At 45.1% G+C, this 21,935-nt stretch overlaps 1 protein-coding gene across 1 annotated transcript in view; it reads right to left on the bottom strand.

Annotated features, from left to right (window-relative positions):
* RAB11FIP4 (RAB11 family interacting protein 4) overlaps window positions 1-15,833 on the bottom strand; it is a gene marked incomplete at both ends in the record, with an annotated part of 109,992 nt that extends 94,159 nt beyond the window's left edge. Inside the window, one exon of the mRNA XM_084273690.1 lies at window positions 15,690-15,833. Within this exon, the coding sequence (XP_084129816.1) occupies window positions 15,690-15,833 (144 nt within the window). The remainder of the gene's footprint in view (window positions 1-15,689) is intronic.
* Window positions 15,834-21,935: the final 6,102 nt, after the last annotated feature.

Below are 21,935 nucleotides of genomic sequence, written 5' to 3'. Positions count from 1 at the left end.
ACTATTCCAATGATTCTGAGCCTTATTAATTCCCTTTGCACCTATTTTTATCTCTGTTCTAAGCACCATGACCCAAGGATGCTCTTCTAAATGGATGGCAGATTCTCTTCAAGGTACTTGCAGCAAATAAGCCAGGGTCTGATCTGGCCATCATCTGTGAACACAGGGAGCCCTCCTAAAGCCAGTGGTGCTCCACAAGTGTGCAAAGTGATACAGGATTTTGCTATTCCACTGTTATTTCCAGTTGTTAGATGAAATTTCCTACTGGCCACCTCAACAGACTAGTAGACCTTTCAAGCATTCAGAGGAGACCACGTGGAACAAGCCAACGCTCAAGTTCATCTAAACTTCACCACTTGAGTCATGTGCTGATGGACTAGATTGTGGCATACTCACCACATTCATACATGTTCAGTCTTCCCATGGAAAGCAAACATGAACCTGTCCCTGAGCTGCAGTGTAGGATGTGGTCTGACTCCACATAATGGTTCTGTTCGCTCTCCTTGGCATGAGCAACGTAACTCATAAAGAACAACAGGGAAGACTGTGGTGGAGGAGCACACCGTCTTTTTCTAACATCACAGGCTGGTTTCCAGGTAATTGGTCAAGCTCTGTTCACAAACCATCAGACCAGACAGTGAAATGAGAAAAGCAACTTCACATCCACTTCAATAATGTATGCCCAGCCTTTTCATAACAGGAGAAAATAATATACCACGTTTCAGGCTCTGGCTTCTGACAGCACCTCATATTTGATTCAGGAAGAAGATAGGAAAATACACATAAGAAAAAGGTATTTAAAGACTGCAAGAGTCATGAGAGTTACAGGTAATTTGGCCCGTTTCCTCTCAGAGACAGATACACCACTCACACATAACATGCTGTTGTGCTGACTAATCCATCACTGCAACAAATTGTCAAAATATGTTGACAGACCTTCATGCAGTGAATAGGAACCTGTTTATTTCATTGTTAATACTCCTACTGTAATTCAGCTTGATGGAACTGCATATGTCATTTTGTTCCCAATGCACAGATTACCCAACATGCAGATAAAGCCCCAGCTGAAGGATGCTATCTAGATAGTAGAGGGTTCTTTCAGGTCTAGATAAAGCTGATCACACTTTTGAACTCCACAATCTGAGCTCCCTCTGAAATCCCACAGAAGATGGGACCTTCACAAAGAGTTCCAAACCTACAGTGGATAGGAAATGTTTAAGGGCAGAAAGGTATCTGACAACAGACACTGGAAAGACTGCTGTCTCTGCAAGAAAGACAGAACATTAATCCTGCCAAGGGCCTCACAGCAGGGCTATAGGTAGGAAAATAAAGAGGAGAGACCCACACAGGAACAGAAAACAGACAGGAGAGGAAACAACACTTGAAGGAAAAGATCAGTAACTTGTTTAGCATGTGTTTTCCACTAGGCATGTGAACAGCTGCAAAGACAAAACAGGAGTGAGACTGCTCAGTGTCTCAGGTCCCTGCCAGACTCTCCTAGGAGAGCAGTGCACACTGTCTGTGCGCTTGGGTGAGCCAGGAGAAAAAATCCTGCATCTCTTTTCCTTTTTCTCACTTATTTTGATTAACTGGATTGCTCTTTACTGCAAAGAGCAGAGCTCCCAGGAAACCAGGAAGCATCTACGAAGCTCATCTCAGATGTAATGTATTCAAGCACCTCTTCTGCACCTGGGCTATTGTAAAAGGTCAGGTATAATTGCAAACTGTAGGCAAAGGGTGCCTGGATCAAAAAATCTTTTCTTTCCTATTTTATCTTTTGACATGTGTATGTGAGCTTCCTCACTGCTGTCTGATTAAGGTGGATCTCAGAGATCCTTAATAACGCTACAGAGCAGTTTATAGGAACCATCTTTTTATCTGGAAACATCTTTCTCTTGAATTTAAGTATTTGACTATTTTATGCCAAGCAGGAGTCATCAATGGCCTGAGACACCGTGGTTAGCATCGGGCTGTTGGCAACTAGAGCCCACAGTTTAAACAGAAATCACTGCCAAGGAACTGACAGTGTGTGTTTCCAGATCAAGTAGGTTATCAGAAAATTTTGTGTTACCATTTAGCCTGACAGCATTACCTCCAAGTGTCGACTCAGACCTGCCTTGAAGATACACTTCGGAACATCTTCATCAACGAGCTAATTTCCTTCCCAGCCCTGCTTTGCTAGTGGGAATCTCCCCTTGCAGGAATGCTGAGCAGCCCAGCCCCAGCTCAGCAGAGTGTGTGCTCCAAGGGAAGACGTGTGCTCGCAGGGTGACCCTGCCTGTTCTCACTGCCCAACGGGACCGCTGTCTGAAGGGCACGGATGTTCCCACTGGAGTCAGGGTAACTCAAGCACACCCCTGGCTGTGTGTGTGCCAGTTCAGAGATGGGCAGGTTCGAATCCTCTGTCTGTCAACACTAGTTTCTGCTTATCCACTTTGTTTCCTAGCCTTATTCCCTCAGAGTTCTCTCTTGCAGAGGTAGCCCTTGGCTCATGAGGAATATTATGCTTGGGAAATTGGACTTCATATCATCTCAGCATTCCTGAAGGTGTCTAACCTAGCCTTAAATACATTAAAAAATTTACAAGTACCCTCAGTAGCTCTTCCACTGCTGAGTTCTTACAGGTAATAAACCAGAATCAAAGAATAAATTATCCTCCTTTCTGGAAAAACCCTGTAGCAGTGATTGGAAATGATAGATTTCTACTCTGCTTACAGAATTTAATAATGAAACGTATTTTTGTAGTGGCATTCCATAGCATGGTTAAAACCTTAGAAAGCTGACAGTTTTAACATCCCTTGTGCTTTCAGATTAATTTCCTGAGACTCCTGTTAAATGGATGTCCCCAATCATACGGGACTTCTTGAGGGGGGAGGTGGGAATCAAGCTGAAGTTCAACAATTTACTGCTATATGCAAACAGCTTGAACCTTTTATTCAACTCCATTCCTGTCCCACAGAATCCATCAATGCTTTTATCACCTTAAACCTAGACCCTACTAATCTCACTGGGATCTAAGCACATAGGTAAGTGCTTGGCACAGCTGATGCTGATGTTTTTTTTCCCCTCATTCATTGCCTTTGTCAGCGGTATAAATTCTGCCACACTCATCAGACTATCCATTAGTGTCTGACTATACTTGTGCAGACTGTACTGGGTTTCCTTGCAACAATGCTGCTGTTAGAGACCTTCCCCTGCCTTTTAGAAACATCACTCCTCTTTTTTGTTTGGGGTTGGATTTTTAGCCTGAGTAACAGAGCTTATCAAGCCTGCCAGCATCACAACCTCTAGACCTGCAGCAGAGCAGCATCAGGAGCTCCTGGTTGCACACAGGTGATCAGCTCAACTTCCACAACAAACCTGTCTCTCATTTTTCACCACTCTAGGAAGCGTTGAGCATCAGCAGCATTCCTGGGGCCAGCCACATACAAAGCTGCTGTGGCAGGCTAGTGTATGTTCTACCACAACCAGGTATATTCCAGATCAGCCTTGTCACCTCTGGGACACGATCATCAGCTACAACTCATCCCTGGCACACATGCGGCAGCGAAAGGCTGTGCCAAGGAGAATTCTGCTGAGGGGCTGTACAGACCCTTCTTGATTAAAGATCCACAGTGCTGCCTGATCCCTTTTTCTTATCCAGCTACCCTGAACTCAGATGTTTTAAACATTCCACTGAGGGCTTTGGTAAGAAATCTCTGTTGCAAGCAGGAAAGACCAAACTCCAAAGATTTCACAGCCCAGTTCTGGGCTGTTCTTAACTTGGGTGATTTTGCACCAGCCTCTATTTCCCTTCCCCAGTACTCTTGTGAATAGTATTGGATAAAGTAACAAATGATTCATTACAGGATGCTGAGTCACTCAACAGAGCCCAGGGAAGTTTTGATGCATTTCTTGCCTGCTTCCTGCACAAGCATGGGCTCTACCATGCAAATAAGTGTCATGACTCTCACTCACACAGGTTTTTGGTCACCTTGAAGCAAGTACCCACAAGAACCCAGGGGACCTGCCTGCTTTGCATGAACTTAGTTAATACCTGTTCCACTAAATACTTCCTGTTACTGCACAGAATGGGGAACTGCTTGGCAATTCATCATAATAAATTATCTCTTTTGCAAAAGGGGAAAAAATATCTGCAGGAGACAGTTTCCCCAGAAACAATGTGGTCTTTAATTTATTATTTGCCCTGTGTTTGTGCCAGGAGTTTCTAGAGTACAGCCCATCCCAGGCTTTACAAATGCAGAACAAGGTTCCTCTCACCCTGAAGAGCCCATAACCCAACTCACATAAAGGAAGACTGTACCCATAAGTAGACAAAATCCCAAGCTTACTGGGTTTCTCAGGAGTCATTTGCAATTTTGGCTATGCTGAACAAGACATTTAAGAGAACTGAGTTTCAGGATTGCTGAGCATTTTACCCTGAAAGAAAAGTCTGGTGCTGCTTCTGCCTACAGGGCTGGGGTTAGTAATTGCTCCCAGAGTCTTCTGCAGGCTGCAGAGACTTCAAATCCACCTTCTCTGATATCTGTGCAACTCCATTTGGTGTCTACAGACAGTGCTAAGAGGACAACACACTCTGAGCATTAAGGTAGCACGGTAAAACCTGACTTCTAGAGCCACCAGTTAGCAAATTGCACTGTTGCTTTTCTATTAGCAACAGCAAAGAGGGAAAAAGATGAGGGATCAGAGCAGCACTGCTATCCATCCCTCCAAGGCAACAACACTTACTGAGTGAGAGCCAAGGCTCTAGAAACCTTTGTTTTAGGTCTCCTACCATGTGGCAGATCCTGAATATTCACTTCCTATTAAAAGCTTTGAAAGTGTAAATTCATCCCCCAGTCAAGCAAACTGATTTATTCACACAGCTGAGTCACACTCATTCACAGCCTGTGACCTAAATCTATTAATCCAGCAGGAAAAAAAAAAGGCTCACTTTTATTTTAGTAATATTAGTTGAACAAAGGCAAATATTTTCAAACTGTGTGTGGCATTTCTTTCAAGCAGTGGCTGACACACAGCTCAGCACTCTAAGCCTGCCTTCCTCGCTGGTCACAAGCAGTGGGGGGATGTTGCTTAAGTTACCTGGAACGTAGCAACCCATTTAATGAAGACTTCACAAATCTTCATGGGAATCACATTAGTAAGAGTCTCTCAAGTGGCAAGCAGCAAATATCATAGAAACCTCACCTAAAGGGAACAATAACTCCTTCATTAATAACACAAAGCACAATAGCCAGTTCTGACTGCAGGTAAAATTGCTCTACTGAGAGCAACTGTTACTTGGTCTGGTATCTCCTGAAGCTTTTCCTGGCACCAAGGTAAAATTTTGATAAGCCTCTGCTGTACTGGAAAATAAATAACACTTTAAAAAATGACAGGAGCTTTTTGGAGTCACTGACATTCAGCAGAACTAGTGAAGCATCAAATACAGTTTGTGGGGGGGGGGGTGTTACATTTAACATGCTATCAAAATTTAATCTTTTGATAGTTTCTCCTTTCCTCCCCACCTGATAGTCTATGGCATTCCCTGAGTTTATCCCTGATATCATAAATAGCCCCATGAGCTCCTGAAGGAAGAATGAGTTTTTAAAAGGTTAGCAGAAGTTCAGCCCTGAGCTGAAATTGCCATCACAATCTAATTACAGTGTGCACAGTGCACACACTTTGGGTCTTAAAATCAATTTCCATTGTAGGCTGCCAGTTTACTCCTAGAAATCAGTTTGTGCATGTGGGTATTAAAGTATACACACATGCACATTCAAACAGTGTAAACACTGATAACCTGTTTCACAGCCTCATGTGTTTCACCTGTATTTCCTTCTTATTCACTCCCTGCTGCCCATCTGTTTGCCATCAATTTATGTGAAGAGAACATCTTTCTTCCCCCTTCCCTTTGGGAACCTTCTGCCCAATTCATTTAGAGAAACCACAGGTTGGTATTGATGATGGCAAGCAATTAGCAGTATTGGCAGCAGGTTCAGCAAATAAGCAGGCATAATCACTAGCTGTAAATGGGTATGTTTCTATCAGGAGCAAGATTGGGAGAGAAAAGACAGGGAAAAAGAAAAAAAAGAGAGAGAAATTACAGTTGGAATGGTATTTGGTTAACTAGAGAAGTCCATTCTGTGACTGGCACACCTGCTATTCAGTGCATAACACAAGCTCCTAAAACACTGGGAATTTTAAAGTAGTTGTACAGTGTGAAAAGGGAGAAGAGGGTACAGGTGCACCAGCTCAGTGAGGTCAGATCACACAGGCACCTTCAAAGGACTCCAAGAACACCCTTCTGGTGTCTCACTTCTTCATACAAATCCCTAAAATAAAAGGCCAGTTTTGCATCTTTGCCACTGCAGGAGGTGCTCCAGAGGATGCTCAGCTTGGTGTCTTTGTGGGCTCAGGAACCATTTCTGGTGAAGCCAACAGCAGTGAATACAAGTGTCCCTTCAGCCATCCTCTGCCATACAGAAGTCTAGAAGGTCAACCTGATTGTCATATGTCAACACAGAACAAATAAAAGGGTGTGTGAGGGGGAAGGGGGACAAACAGACCCAGTGTTTCACAGCTAATACCCACAGCAACCCTTCCTCCTGTAAAAAAGGTATTTGAAATGTGTCTCTTCATGTTTCTTCCCCAAAATACAGGCAACAGCAATTTCTTGCAAGGAGAGGAGTCTACACTCCTACTCTCTTCACCCTGTATTGAAAATCCAGGGAACTGGTGCTACAGAATAGTGCAGCATCCACAAATTGCCAGCAATGGCAAGCACCGAATTAGAAGAAGTACCACTGAACAGAACATGTTGCTAAAGAGCCGCTGCAGCAGCCAAGTGCAATAAACCCAAAGGTAATTTACAGCCACATTATTCCTCCAGCTCAATCAAGCCAGCTTTTCACCTGAAATGTTGTGTAAATCATTTGTGCTTTATAACCACTTAGAGCAACTCCTCCAAAGCTCCATTCCCTTCCAAACGTGTGCTGATTTGCTGTGGCACAGCTAGAGCTGACTGACCACAACCATTGAAACAGTAGCCACCCATCAAAGGCACAAGCAATGACAAGCCCAAAACTTCAGCTGCCCCTGAAGAAGGGAAAAATAAACTGGGAAAATAACAGAGGGAGGCCAGAACATCATGCATTACTTCAAACAGCCACCAGCAACAAAAAAAGAGCTGTAATGCTGTGAGATGACAGTGGTGATTACAGTCCATTCACCATGCGTCCCTCGAGGCATCATTGATTCTCATGCATTAAATATCCCTGCTGCATGGGCCCTCCTCCTCCCATTCTGTGGCCCCAGGCAGCAGACAGAGCCCCAGTTTGACCCAGCCTGTGCCAATGCACAGGATAATTCAGTGCCCACCCCAAAGGAACAGCTGATACAGAAGATCACCAGCCTCTAGCAGCTGCTCCACCCGCTCAGAGAGGAGCGTGGTTCATTCACAAGGAGGGCAAGCCAGAAGGACCACGGGGATGCTTCCACACCCCCAGACTGTCACGTTTCTGAAAATGGATCTACAATGCCCTGAGGGAAAGGAAACTATTGCTGGGAAAAGAAGCATGATTCACAGTGGTCATACCAGGTTTACAAGAGAAGATCCAGAGATGGTAATCTGCCACCCCTGAAGCAGCACCGGCAGTTACAGGTGTGTTCACCTCCAAACTCTGACTTTCACAAGTGATGGCTGTCGACAGCAGGCTGGAGAATGTCATTCTTTAAACAAGATACACCTGACACTCTGATTGGCAGCAAATATCAAAGCACTTTCCTGGGCAGAAGAGCTTGCATCTGGCAAAGGGCAAACGATTCCCAGGTGAGAAGGCAAGATGCAGTTTTCCTCCCTGGAAACTTCCATGCCTTGTAATTGCTCAGTAAGAAGAGCAAAACTGACATTGCCAAAGCTCCTTTGAAGGCACATCCCAAAACACTCCTCAATTCTTTATTTTCAAACAATCCCAGAGGACTGAGGAATGAAACATAACAACTCACACTTCACACTGAGGGCTAAAACTCTCGAGTCTCACCAACATCTGGCTGCTGTAAGCAAAGTCAGCCTCGCTCAGAATGGGAACGATCAGGCAGCTGTGACAACCAACAGCCAAAGAAACTAACACACACGAGCCAAAATCCTGTGTTCTCTTGCACCACCCTTTAAAGCTGGTCCTGCTTCCTGCACAAACTCACTTTCTCTTCCCAAAGACTACGTTTGTTTAGTCCCTTACACAGCTTGCCACTATCCATGGGTTTGCTATACCTATTGCATTATTCCCCCCCACAGTTGTAGATAACCAGGAGCTGAATGTAATTCAAATCAGGCAGAGTAGAGATGTATTGAACAGTGTATTTTCTCTTCCTCCTACATCCACAAAGTCTCTGCACTTGCTCGATACATAACTTGCTAAATAATTGATTTTTCAGCTTTCTTTCCAAGCAAGGGAAATCAAACCCATTTTTTTTCTTTTTATGTTTCTCAGAAGAAAACAGAGAAAAAAGTGCTTTGTGTTGAGCAAAATCTTGTGTTTTGGAGCATTTTCACCTGTTGTTTGCCAAATATTTCAATTTAAATGTCAATAAAAAGCTAGCTTAAAATGGAAACAAATCTTTACAATACACCAGGCAATGAGGAAGTTCAAGATGACCCCCACACCACACACAGGTAAAATGTGAAGCACGCTTCATCAGCAGACTTGTAGCAGGTGTATTAGAAACGTGCCCCAGCTTGGAACATCACAAAACACTGCCACAGGCTGAAGAATCGCTACAGAAAAGGGCTTCTTGCAAGCTTCTTATCCAAGGGCTGCTTGCAGGAGTGCTGTACCACGTCCCTGCTTCCCCAACAGAGGCCAGAGTGACAGATCCTGCCATGGGCAGCAAGGAACTGCTCTGTTCTCCACAGAGCAGCCCTGAACTGAGAGGGAAAGAAGTCTGACAATGCAGGTGTATGAGTGATGTCATGGAACATCTGAGAAGGCAAGTATTTGAGCAGCAAAACGTAGATAGTTTTAAAACAGACACCACTCTAGAGGAAGAAACTGCTTTGGTTAGCACCCCCCAGTCCACTACAGTCTCCTTTCCAGGACAGAATTCGAGTAGATTTCCTGAAATTAGAAAGAAAGGTAACAGAGACAGCCTCTACCCATTTCTAAGCTTTCACTTGACCTCCAAATAACACTATACCCAAACTAAATTGTCAAAGCAGCTTTAAAATCTGAAGAGTACACACCCTACTGTTTCCAGGTGTGTGTCTTATGCATTGATCCTGCCTCCCTTACACTATTTTGACCCCACAGGTCACTCCAGTTACTCACACTGGGGTCAAACACACTGCAGACCTGAAATGGATGCAAGGCTTAGGAAGGAGCCCTGCTGTTGTTGGTCTTAACTGCAGACAAAACGTGACAGCAGCATTCATAGCTCTACAGGACCACTTACATTCTGAGTGAGACCCTTGGATTATAGCTCCAGTAAAAACCAAGATGTATCATACAGCCCTTTGTTTACACACACCCTGCTGATGTGAAACCATATGTTACAGTACTAGTGCTTGTGTCTGACGCTCTCCTCTGTCACTCCTGTACTTAATCACACCCTGCACTGACTTCACTACATTCAGCACACGGATATTTATCCAACAGCCCGTGGGAGTATCTAGGCCTGAGATCACGTGTGTCTCCTGCAATCCAGCAGGTTGTAAGAACAGTTCCTGAGCAGACAGTCAGATTCCGAGTGCAAACCAGGGATTTTAAAATGTTTGTGAATATTAGCATTAAAATCAGATACAATTAATAAGAAGCAATATCGTCAGCTACACAGGGTATAAAACCAATCCCATTTACTTACCTAAACAGTGTAAGACAATCGATTTTTTTCCCCACTTTGTAGCTATAAAAGCACTGCTGCCAAGCATGAGTCAACTGTGCTAAATTGCAGGTAACAGGCAATTTAGAAACCACTAAGAATTCTGTATTAGGGATCACCCCCACAAATACTATCTGGCAGTGCCTTGCTCCCCCTCCAAGACATTTCCCCCCCCCTGCAGCGACTTCGCATAAGTCACTTTTCAAAGCGTAATCATGTTAGAGGAATAAAATCAGTACATGCTAGAAACCCAAAACCCTTCATAGGTTTTGCAAGAGCAAATTTCTGCATAAGATGCAGACATGTCACAGCTGAAGAATACCGATTTTACAACTTCACAGCACAGGTTGAATCAGGCAGGGAGGAGGGGGGAATCTACATAGAAAATATCTGGTCTCGCTAGGCTGCTGAGTGCTTTGTCTTCCCTGGGTACATGTGCTGCCTTCCATACGGTACACAAAAGATGCAGTAACTGCCTTCTATGTTTGATCCATGTGCTAACTTTTTGCTTTACTTTTGCATTTAATTAAAAGACAACACAATATCACCGTACCTCTAAGTGCAAACACTGATGCAGTTACAAAACACAGTAATTTAAACATCAAAAATCGCTATCAAAATTGTTTGCTTTTCCTTTAGGCATTAAGAACTTATTATTTCAGATCACTGACTTGTATTGCAAGACACAGCAACAATCAATTCTTAACTATAGAAGCAACCCCCTCCCTGGAGCTCTTACCTTTGAAATGCAAACATATTACATAACAAATTCAACTCATGAGTGCACAGCAAACCTACAGCTTCTCTCTTCGTAACAGGGCTTCAGAAAATGCTCGATTAACAGCCAGTACTAAGCTTGCTTTATCTCAGCTGTTGAGAAATACACGCTCAGTTTCAGGATATATCACAAGGCTGTTTTAAACAAATTCACTGCTGGTTTGTGTTGAATTCAGAAGGCTACAGCAACTGGACCCTGACTAATCCACAAGAAACCTAAATACCCCACTGTGCCATTCCAGAACTGCATTTTTTCCAAGTCACTGTGAATGATATGAAATATCTGGGTCATTAGCAAATATGGTTTAAAGGGATCTAAACATTTGGCAACCTTACTGCTTCCCAGATGACACTATCACATAGGAGCACTTTTTGCATCCTCATTACGTCTAGGCAAATATTTTAGTTATTCCTGAAACAAAAATATTTCCAGGAAAAGCAGAGAAGAAAGGAGTCATAGTTCTTTTCTGCCTCGATTTTAGGAATGTCAGTATGGCTTGGTAACAGCCTAATACTTTGCTTTCGATGTCTCAGTGCCAAGATCTCTTTCTCACAGGTGCAGGTACATCCAGAGCACACTTCACACTGTCAAGAAGGTATTAACTAGTCTCTCATCATGCACGTTGATTCTATTCATTTCTGGGTGCAGCTCTGAACTGCGACACTATGGCCAGGAGCCTGATGTTCACCCAACTCATTCAGAAAGACTCCATGTTGTCATACAGTGAAATTATGCCCCTGCTTTCTACAGGATGAGCTAGTTATGGAGTGGTTACAATAGACGGGCTGTGATAGAGCATGACTCCATCAGGTCCCTGGGAGACACCTGAGACCAAGTCAAAATGGAGCACTGGGACCATCATCAAACGCAGCCAGTGCCACAATCCACTACCTGGGCAGCACTTGAGGTTGATGCCTTTAATTTCAGCCCAGAATGGGGATATTCATCAAATGGAAGTGACTGAAATTAGCAGCAAACACCTCCCTGTTTCAATAGTTTCTTTTGACCGAAAGTTTAATTTGTCCCTACGAAATACGTGAATTTATTTTCAGCTACTTCTGTTCTACACCACTAGTAAAGTACTGACTTCAAGTGAATTACTATCAGCTCACAGGAATAGTTGATATTGGCCTATAGATTTTATTAGCTGCTCAAGTTCCCTCTCAGGTGTTTCACTGCTTCAAGCTGATAAGCACCTGTTGATCTTACAATGATTACTGTCTGACCTCCTGTGTGGTTCACACACCTCCACAAGGTGATTGACACATCTCACAAAGAAATCATCAACATGTTCAGTACGTTTCACTCATTGCTGAAAATGGAATGTAGAATTTAAATAGCATCTGGCATGAGGAAACATCAACTGGCACTCCTGAAATACCCACTCACACAATCCACTGCCAGAACTGGGCTTGCTGAACGTGTCACTCATCGTGCTCCTAGACACTCAGCTGCTGGTGCAACTATCTCCACAGTGAAAGGGAACCAGATGGCAAGTGACTCTTGGCACTTTTCAGTGTTATGTGAAGTGTTTCTTCAGCGAGTGCATACATGCCAGGCAGTCAAGTCGCTCTGGAAACAGCCCTTCACGTCTTCAGGTTTCTCCACAAGCAGCAAACAGCCCGTTCAATGGGACGGCACAGCCCAAGCCTGCTGTTCTTCAGCACTGAACCAGCAGTCTCAGCTAGGAGTTTCTGTTATCAGTGGAGATAAGGAAGCACCTTGCAAAGAATTTTTTCAATCTTGGGTGAAACACCCTCTGGGTGTTCAACTGCTTAGCAATGACCATGGAAGAAGATTAATTTAGGGAACTCAGTTAAATGCCCAGTCAGGGGGGACAAACAGAGGCTAAAACACCAAACTGCTCAAAACCATAAATTCCACACCTATTTGTACAGGCAAGCAGTGCTCAACAGCTAGCCTGGGCTGCTCTTAATTCAGACACCAGCAGCTCAGAGGCACAAGTCTGCTCCTGGCTCTGCCAAATTAAAACAGCCCAGCTGTTTCTTCCTCTATTTGAGCCACATGCCATGTAGGGCAAAGGAGAAGTTTGCAAGCAAACTCCTAGAAGTGCTTCTACAGCCAGAACACCTAACCACCTGCTCTGAGGCAATTGCTGTTCTGCTGCAGTGCACTCCCAATGACTGTGTGACAAGAAGGAGGTCTCAGTGTGCATGGGAAAGGCAGAATGGAATCAGGCACAGTAGTGATGGTGTGGTCTTGAAGAAGAAAAGCAAAGCATCAAGCTAGTAGAAGCAGAGGCCTCAAAAGCCCACTAAAAGTAAAACAGTAAAAAAGTTAATCAGAAATGTTTATTCTTGCTTTGCTTGAACAGAAAGCTGCTGCCTTGCTGCAATGTTTTGCCTTGGGGCAGTTCTCACGGAGCTGTTACCTTTCAGGAATGATAAATTTCAGCATGTTGACTACACACGTGTGCACACACACAAAGAAGAAAGAAAAAGAAAAACCAGAAAAGGCTAAGTGCCCTACACAGTCCAAGCCCTGAGCCCTAATGAAGTGAGTATCAAGAATCTGTAGACCCCAGCCTTTGGCTGATTGTGGCTCTGAGGATGTAGAGAAGAGGTGAAAAGCTGCATGTATCACATCAGCACAACTGAAGGGCCAGATACTCTCTTATTTCATAAACATGACCCAGGGCTACTGTTGGTAAAAGTCAGGATTATTCAGGCCACAATGCTACAAGAGGATCTTTCCTGTGGCCAGATGAATGATGTAAACAGAAGGAGCAAATAACTTACACATGAGGGCAAACCAACCTTTCACTGATGCCAATGGAAAGATTTCTTTTAACTGTAAAGGGAGGTGAAGTGGATGAAGCCCAAGAAGTATATAGTGTGTTCAAATGTATAATTCCTTTTCAATGACAGTAAATATGATCCAGTGTGTTAAAGGGAATTGCTCTCTAGCTGCCTCTTCTCAGTTTAGTTCCACAAGATGCATTCCCATACAGAGTTCATTAGGTTCCTGTAGGTGCAAGGTTGAACACACCGTGCTATACAGGAGAATAGGTTCCTCACTGTCTCCAAAGATCCACTGTGATTCATCACACCAGAAGTTTCTTTTTAACAAGACTTAAAACCAGACTAGCTCACCTACAGTGGTTGCTCTACAGTAAACCTGCACTTGGAAAATGGATTCTGTGTTTCCCTAGCAAGCCTCTTCTGGTGATGTACAAATCCCAGTTACTCAGCTGACACGTGCTCCCCCTAAGTCCAGGGAGCACTAGCCAACCACTGCAATAGACCCAGAGAAGGAAACCAGTACAAGTTACATTATAACCTTGATAGATACATAGATAAGACTTCTCTGTCCCAGTTTTCAAGTACCTTCTTTCAACACTACTAGTACAAATGAACAAAAACCAAAGGATGCATTTCTGATCCCTGATAATCTCTCCCTGCCTGCCCAGTAAGCCAGACCACCTTCAAACTGACAACTGGTACTTATCTATTGCCATCATTTCCAGTTCTCTCTTCCTTTCCATTTAAATATTTCCCAACTAATATATTCCAATCCACTCCAAGTTTATGGCTCACCACCTGAATCCTCCTTCACATCTTACAGAACCTGCTCCCCTCTCACAACCTTCCAGATTTCTAAGGCCAAAAAGGATTTTTGTGCTCATCAGTGCCAACCTGCTGCAAAACAGCCGGTAGAATCTGACCAGTTGTCCTCAGCACTACAAGAGAAAGCTGCTGATCTGCCTCCCAGTCAACGCAGTAGTGCAAAACCCAATTTTGATGCAGTGTATCCAGCAGTAAGGATTGAAAAATACTTCTCCTGCTTTACATCAAATTATCCAGCTTACCAAAAGACAAACAGAACCAGAAATCAACAAAGCTCTCTACTATTACTCATTTACCTTTCTTATTTTGCTGCTTAAACCAAGAAGCTCCAACTTCCCATTAAGAAAACGTTTAACAGACCTGTGACTATCTGCAAGCAACAAGCCTTCTGTCTCCTGGTTTTCATTCACAAGCTGTGCTTCATTACTAGTGGTAAGCCAGAAATAAGTTGTTTTCTCCAGCAATTACTGTGAATTCATTCTGGTTTTGCTACCTCTTTGGCATGCCTTTCTGAACTAACGTTTTACCAGCTCCTCACATTCATTTCTTTTATCCTGCTTTAAAAGGTCGGCTGACAGTGGCTTTCTGAGCCCTATCCCAGACCCAGCCCTGAGAGTTCTCCTAGGGAAAGTACGTGTTCCCCGCTGGTTAATTGTGCTGGAGCTGCAGCCCTTGACCGAACGCTGAAGGGAACCGTTTCAAACCCAACGCAAGTCGTTACCCTCACAGACACTGGCCTGAATCCCGCTCCATCCCCGCCAGGACCGGGGGCGCGACTCCTGATTTACGCTGTGTCACCGAAGGGCTGGATGGCCTCCTCGCTTCCAACAGATCGCCGGGGGGGGGGGGGGGGGGGGGGGGTTAGGATGCTCCCTCCCGGGTTGGTGCTTCCCTGACTGCAGGGCAGCGCCGGCACCGCACTGCTGGCAGCCCCTACGGAGCCGGGTACCGGGCAGAGGACGCCGCTAAGCCAGGTCGGAGAAAACCCGTGTTGTCACCAGAATAAACATACCTGCCCAAAAGGCACAGCGACCCCCGAGCGCTCCCGGCACTGGGACGGCTCTGGGGAGGGGACCGGTGGCCAGGTTGGCCTCGAGGGACTCTGAGGGAAGGAGGGAACCGGGCTGTCTTTGGGGAGGACTCTGCGGGTAAGGACTACTGGGTGGCCCTAAGGGAAGGGGGTTCCGGGCCGCCGTGGGGGGCCTCTGGAACACCCGGGGGAGGGGGATAAGCCCGAGCCGCCCTAAAGGGAGGGGAGGGTCTATACCGCCCTGCAGGGAGGAGTTGGGGACTCTCTAAGGGACGCAGGGAAGCCGGGGCCGCGATGCGGGGGGCTGTCCGGGTGGTCCTGGCGGGGTCTGACCGGGCAGAGCCGCGGCCCGCTCCCCGCACGGCGGGAGCAGCAGGTGAAAGTTGCGGGGCTGCGAGCCGGGCGCGGGGGCCGGACGGGCTGGGGTCGCCCCACTCACCTCATCCCCTTGGCCGAACTGCAGCCCCAGCGCCACGAAGTGCTCCACCCGGATAAAGCCGTCAGCATCCTCATCGCACACGTCGAAAACCTCCTTGAGCTTCCGCAGGAATCGCAGCAGGCTCGCCGGCTCCATCGCGGGCATTAGCTAGAGGCTGGCGGCACGGCCGCGGCCGCAGCAGCCATGATCGCCCGCGCCTTCAGCGGGTGCGTGACATCAGCTCCGGGGAGCGGAGCGGGAGGGACGGCGAGGAGGAGGAGGGAGGACGGAGGATGAGCGGAGGGAGGGAGCGAGGGACGGGAGAACAATAGTGCAGCGGCGGAGGATGGGGAGGGAGGGGGCGGTAGGAATCCGCGCTCGGCAGGGGCGGGGCCGCCGCCAGGGGGCGCCGCGGTGAGGGTTGAGGCGCTGCCGGGCGGGAAGCGGGGGGCGAGGGGAGTGAGGCGGCCGGGGGGCTGCGGCGGGAGCGCGAAGACCGGAGCGATGGGGACTCTTCCCGGGAAGGAAAATCGCCGCAGGGAGGAGGGAGCGGGGCAGGAGGACCGAAGGAGGCAGGATGAATTGAAGAGAAGGCTCCCCTCCGGCAAGCCGGGGCCAGCAGGTCTGGCTGGCACAGTCCGGCAGCCCCTCCACTGCTGGGCGCCTCAGCCCTCCCTCCCAGCACCCCAAATAAAGCACCAGTCACACCGCAGCTGAGAAAGGCCAGGGAGCCTGGTCTGAAGAGAGAATAAGCAGAGCTTCCCGCCCTCTGCTGCCCCCAGGTACCCCTGCAGAGACACTCCTCAGCGCTGGGTTTGGCCCAGGACAGGTGATGTTCGCCCACACTTTAATCAGACAGCTGGTAATGAAGGGGTGTTCCCGCCTTTACAGGGTTCCTCATTAAAACCTTCCACAGCTGGGCTTCAATTTGATCTCTCTTGCTCTGTCCCTTTGATTTCTCAGAGTTCTTTGGACAGCTTTTCAAGCCCACAGAGGAACGACCAGGAATGACAGGGCAACATCTTGAGGAGGAAGGAGCACTGACTGAGAGGGTTCAGGTACTTACTGCCCTGCCAGACTTTCCTTCTTCCTGCAGTTGCCAGGCACAGGTGAGCATCCATCACTGAGTGATGCTCTGTAGGTGACTGATAGAGCTGTCCATCTAAAATGACCGTGAAAGTGCAGCAAATTTTGAATTGGGACAGTATCCATTTGTTTGCCTCATAGTAAGAGAAGTCCATATGCCCCTTAGCAACCCTGAAATCCCATGATTAGAGCAAGGTAGTCAAATTAATCTCTTTCACTAGGAACCAATAGAGGTGTTTGCAATAAATTTTGTTTCTTTGAGCAGAATCTCTCGTCCTTTTTATGTGCAAATTCAGGGTTCTGGAAGAGGCTGACTTGACAGCGCTGTAGGCTGGAAGTCACCTGTCAATCAACACCACCATGCAATGCACACTGCACTAGCAATACAGCTCCCCACATACCCACCCTCTGACACAGAGATAAGGAGTTGTTTCCAGACCCTCTGCCACCTTGACCTTCCTTTAGTTTTACAACAAATGCAGTTCTCTTATTCCCTCAGTGATGCACAAAAGGGTCTTTCCAGACTGCAAAAAATTCAAAGCACAGAGATAAGATACAACCCTTGGGAAGCAAAGAATTTATGAAAAGAAGTGAGGAGATCCAAGAGAAAAGGGAAGCAAAATATTTGATCAGCAAACTTCTCTGAAGTTTTCCAGTTAGAACAGAATCCTTAAGATGGGGGGATATTAAGCTTTTATCTCAGGACCCTTGAACTCATCTTCAGGTTATGCAGGGATTTTGCTTAACACACCCCTCAGAGGTGCCTATTCAAAGTATTAAAAAAAAAACCCTGTGAGCTAGTAACCCTCAGAGTTGTGGAAAGCACACCTATGTGGAATTAGCTACTGGTAGTTAACTACTCTGAAGTGAAGTTCAACCTCTTCAAAGCCTCAGAGTGCACCTGTGTCACTGTCCCACCTTGTTTGCTGAGATTGCCTCAGAGTTCTTCCTTGCACCACCTGGCTCCTCTCTGCGTGCAAATGGGCAGCTGTACAGTCCCAGGCAGGGAACTGGAGTCACAGTAAGTATTGCAGGGAAAAAAAACACCAAAAAAACCCAAACCGAACAACAACAACAAAAACCCCAACAAAACCCCCAACTCATTCCTGTTTTCTATGAGGAATTCCCACACCTCAGAGGGGTCATGCTCTGTCTGGTGGAATCCAGTTACTTTCCACTGGCTCTCCTTTATCTTCTGCAGGAGGAAGAAGGAATTTACCATCAGCATTAAAATCTGTGTCATTCTTGCATTAATTTGGGGGGAAGGGGGAGCAGGGAGGAGAAAAAAAAAGGGCTCCACACATAGACACTCCAGTTTGGGTAGTTAGTACTGAAGGCTGAGAACTGCCACAGCTTGAGTGCCAGAAAGAGCAATGGAATCAAGCCGATAGGAGAGCTGAAGAGATAGTAGTAGCTGTCATTGCAGACAGCTAAATATTCTGAGCAGAGATCTGACAGCTGGCAGATGATTTGACAGCACCAGACACAGGACAATTGGGATGCGAGATGCTGTCAATAAACGTCCAGAATCTGAAAGCAAGGGGTGCCCCAAGTGTGCTAAAGTCAGGACACGGAGCTGAACACATGCCACATATTTGCTGGGCAGCACACTGGCAAGGTACAGTTTGCCAGGCCACATCAAGGAAAAGGTCATTTGTTATTGCCAGGGGATGCACCTGACATTACTTCTTGCTGATCTCTGCTTCTCCAGTTCTAGGTAGAACATGTCCACTAGTACCACTGCACTATTTTTCTTTACCGGTATATCAAAACACTTGTGTAATCAGAGATGTTTGTCAACTTTGTTAATTGACTCATGCACTATGAGGAATAAATATTTTACATACTGAAAATCTGATTTTCTGAACTTGAAATGTGACTAGTGATGGTACTACTGTATTTGCCTGTTGAGAATGAATAGCTGAAAAGGAAACATTTCATTGAATACCACAGGCCATGGCTGTCACTGTAGAGAAATTCTGTAAATCAGCTGCTTTTCCATCAATGTCACTTTCACTTACATTGCAAACTGTAATCTGGTGTCAGAAAGAGATTGTAGAAGCATCTATGGAGTGCAATCCCCAAAGCTGATGACCTTATCAACAATTCTGGTTGCGTTCCAGCATACAGTAGCAACATCTTGAGACAGCTTCACAGCACATTTTCTCTTTATGCTATACACAATGTAACCCTCATTGAGTATTTGGCTAGTAAGTCTTACTGTAATTTGAACCAAATCCAGTTTCCTGTTGACTACTGTAGCTCTGATTAGCAACATAACAGATGTGTTTTATTGGGTGGATATTCTCTTTGATCTTAAGTGTCATAAAGAACTGGTAACAGGCAGCAAGAACCAGCTTTTTAATACTCTTGTCTTGCCTGAAAACTTAGAAATATTACTTAAGAGATGATGGAGTCTTCTCAGGCTAGCTTAATTAGATATGGCACAGAAGCAAGATATTTGGCTTTTACTGACATTTTTCTCTAATCTTTCTCTAAAAAAAACCCTTTTTTTAAAAAAAGGTGTCCAAGATGGACTACACAACATCTGAATAAACATGTTCCTTCTGTGGTTTTATTGCAGCTGAATACAGGAGTGTGATTCCCAGATATTGCTGTATTTAGCAACAAGATCTGGGACACTAACAAAATTAGAACATGATATTCCATACCAGTGCTAAAACCAAACCAATTACTTGTTGTGTCTCAAAACAAATTGTGTGAGATGCCCCAAGCTGGGTGACTAATGGAGATAAAGGACAGAAAAAAAAATGTTTACAAAAAAGAAGGGAGCTGCAGCTTCACTGGTGCAGCATCATTACTGCTGTGACCATCAGTGGACCAAACTGACTGTGGGGCTAATGGTGATGAGCACAGCTTGACTCTTTGAGACCCAGCTTGCTCGCAGAGATACAGTCCTGAGACACACAATTTAGGAACAATTAGAAAAGCATCTTAACCAGGCTGGTTCTAGCAGCCTTTATAATTGCCTTCAGTAATTGTTGTAGGCATTATCATCTACTGTCTACAGCTTGCAGATAGGATTATTCCAGCTGTCTCTTATGCTTAGTCGATTCACAACATACAACCTTATTCCTTAACAGTATCTACCTATGAATTTTGGTATTGAGACTGAGGAAAAAAAACCCAGAAATTACCTCTACTCCTGCAGATAAATATAACACAGCTTCCTACTACTGCCACCTCAGTCACCAGCCAGTTAGAAGAAAAAAAATAATCCCCCAGTGACCAGAATTGTTCATTTGTTCTTCCACAAGAGCTAAAGCTCTAGCTACCAAATCTATTATATAGCAAATAGCAGTTTTCAGATAAACCTTGCACAGGTGAACTGTGCTCAAATTCTTACTATTCCTTCATCACTGACTGTGGGCCAGACAAATTACTACTCCTTTCCTGGGTCCCTCCTGGAAAAACATGAACATACCCCAGAGTTCAGCAGCGACACACACAAATCGTGCTGCCATACAACAGAATGTTTACAGGCTAATAGACATAACGTGACAATGAAGAAGTGCTCCAAGATTGCCATCTTGCCTCAGTACACAGATGTTCTTCTTTTGTTGCAGCTTTGAATCCCCAGATAAGCAGATGTTGCAACACTTCAAAACGTTCATCATCTGAAAAAGGATAACTCGACACACAGCTACATGCCCACTGTTAAGCATCAAATTTTAAAGACAGAAAATCCATGAGCATTATGTGCCAAATTCCCTTTAGAAACAGCTTATGTAATTCACTCTTCCTACAGCAAAAATATTCTGTGCCAGATTAGTTGCATTAGACAAAGAAAGACTCTGCCTGCAGACATCCCCACAGTAGCAAAAGGGGCGGATCTCTTGCCTCCTGCGTTCATCTGTCCACAACAGTCTCAACCTCTACTGCTGGAACAGCTGTAAAGGCCAGACTAAAGGTCCATCTGTCCCAGATCCTGTGTGCCTGTGACCACAAAGCACTGGTACACGCTGGTTTAAAGCACAGTGGATGAATCAAGTGACCCTTCCCCATTATATCCACCCAGATCCAGCAAAATAGAAAGGAAAAAGACCAAGATACCTGTTTATTACGTAGTGCATAATTGTAGGTTTCTTTTTCTGGCTTAGAAAAGATAGAGAGTTACAGAAAGCCAAAACTGTTCATGATGAAGAGGCAGTGCTGAATTATTTAACACAGTTGAATTTGTTTCTATGAACTAATTTTTTATGAAAATTACCCTCAACTGATGGTGAGCAAAGTAAGTCTGTGCCTCTCGGGCTACCTATGCAATCAAAGCCTGCAGCTGCAGAACATGAAATACAAATGTTGGGCTGTTTTCTTTTGACTGGTCTAGCATCTGCAAAAAAAAAAAACCCCTTATTAATATTTGGAACGATTCATTCTAATGGATTTGCCAAGCAACAGCCCTTATCTGGAAACAGCATACTGCTTGAAATCAAAATGGACAAAGTATGTCATTGCTAATCAGATACACAGCAGGACTTGAACTCCTTTCAAAGCAACCAATTTCTTACAGCATCTGCTGGACAGGTGACCTACCTCTGTGATAATCTAGAGCTGTGATGCACCAGTTACAAAGCCTTTGGCAAAATAAAAGGAATCTTCCATAATACTAAAGAAGTAGCTGCTTTCTGTTGTCTGCATTTAAATGGACACTATTTAAGAGCCTGTCTCCATGGGCAAGTATTTTAATTCTAATACATTCAGATTTGGCATAGCCCCTAACCCCAAAACCATTACCAGCAGCCTTCTTGCAATGATCTTTTTCCTCATAAGCCATCTCTTTGCCAACAGAAAACCCTGCAGAAGCTAAAACAAAGCAGGACAAGAAACAGATGTCTCAGGCACACCACTGAGCACAAGCTCTAGGCAATGCAGAATTAATGTCCCATTTGATATAAAAAAAGCACGTCAGGACAGAGTAAATGTGGCTGCCTGGAGATACCATCTTTTCAATTCTTTCCCCTGATCACACCCTGGATTATTAGTTGTTTAGGCACAATATACTGAATATAGCAGGAATCAGGACTACAAGCTAACTTAAACTCAGGCATACCTATTTCCTTGGCAACTTATTTAAAAATATTCCAAGAACGCAGATAGAGAGATTTAGACACCTCTAGGACCCTTCTCTTATTCTTGTTCATCTAATATTCAACCAGGAAG

The sequence above is a fragment of the Gallinula chloropus genome (genome assembly GCF_964237585.1).
Source record: "Gallinula chloropus genome assembly, chromosome: 20".
NCBI classification, from domain to species: domain Eukaryota; kingdom Metazoa; phylum Chordata; class Aves; order Gruiformes; family Rallidae; genus Gallinula; species Gallinula chloropus.
The sequence above is the reverse complement of the archived record's forward strand: the minus strand, read 5'-3'. Positions and strand labels throughout refer to the sequence as shown.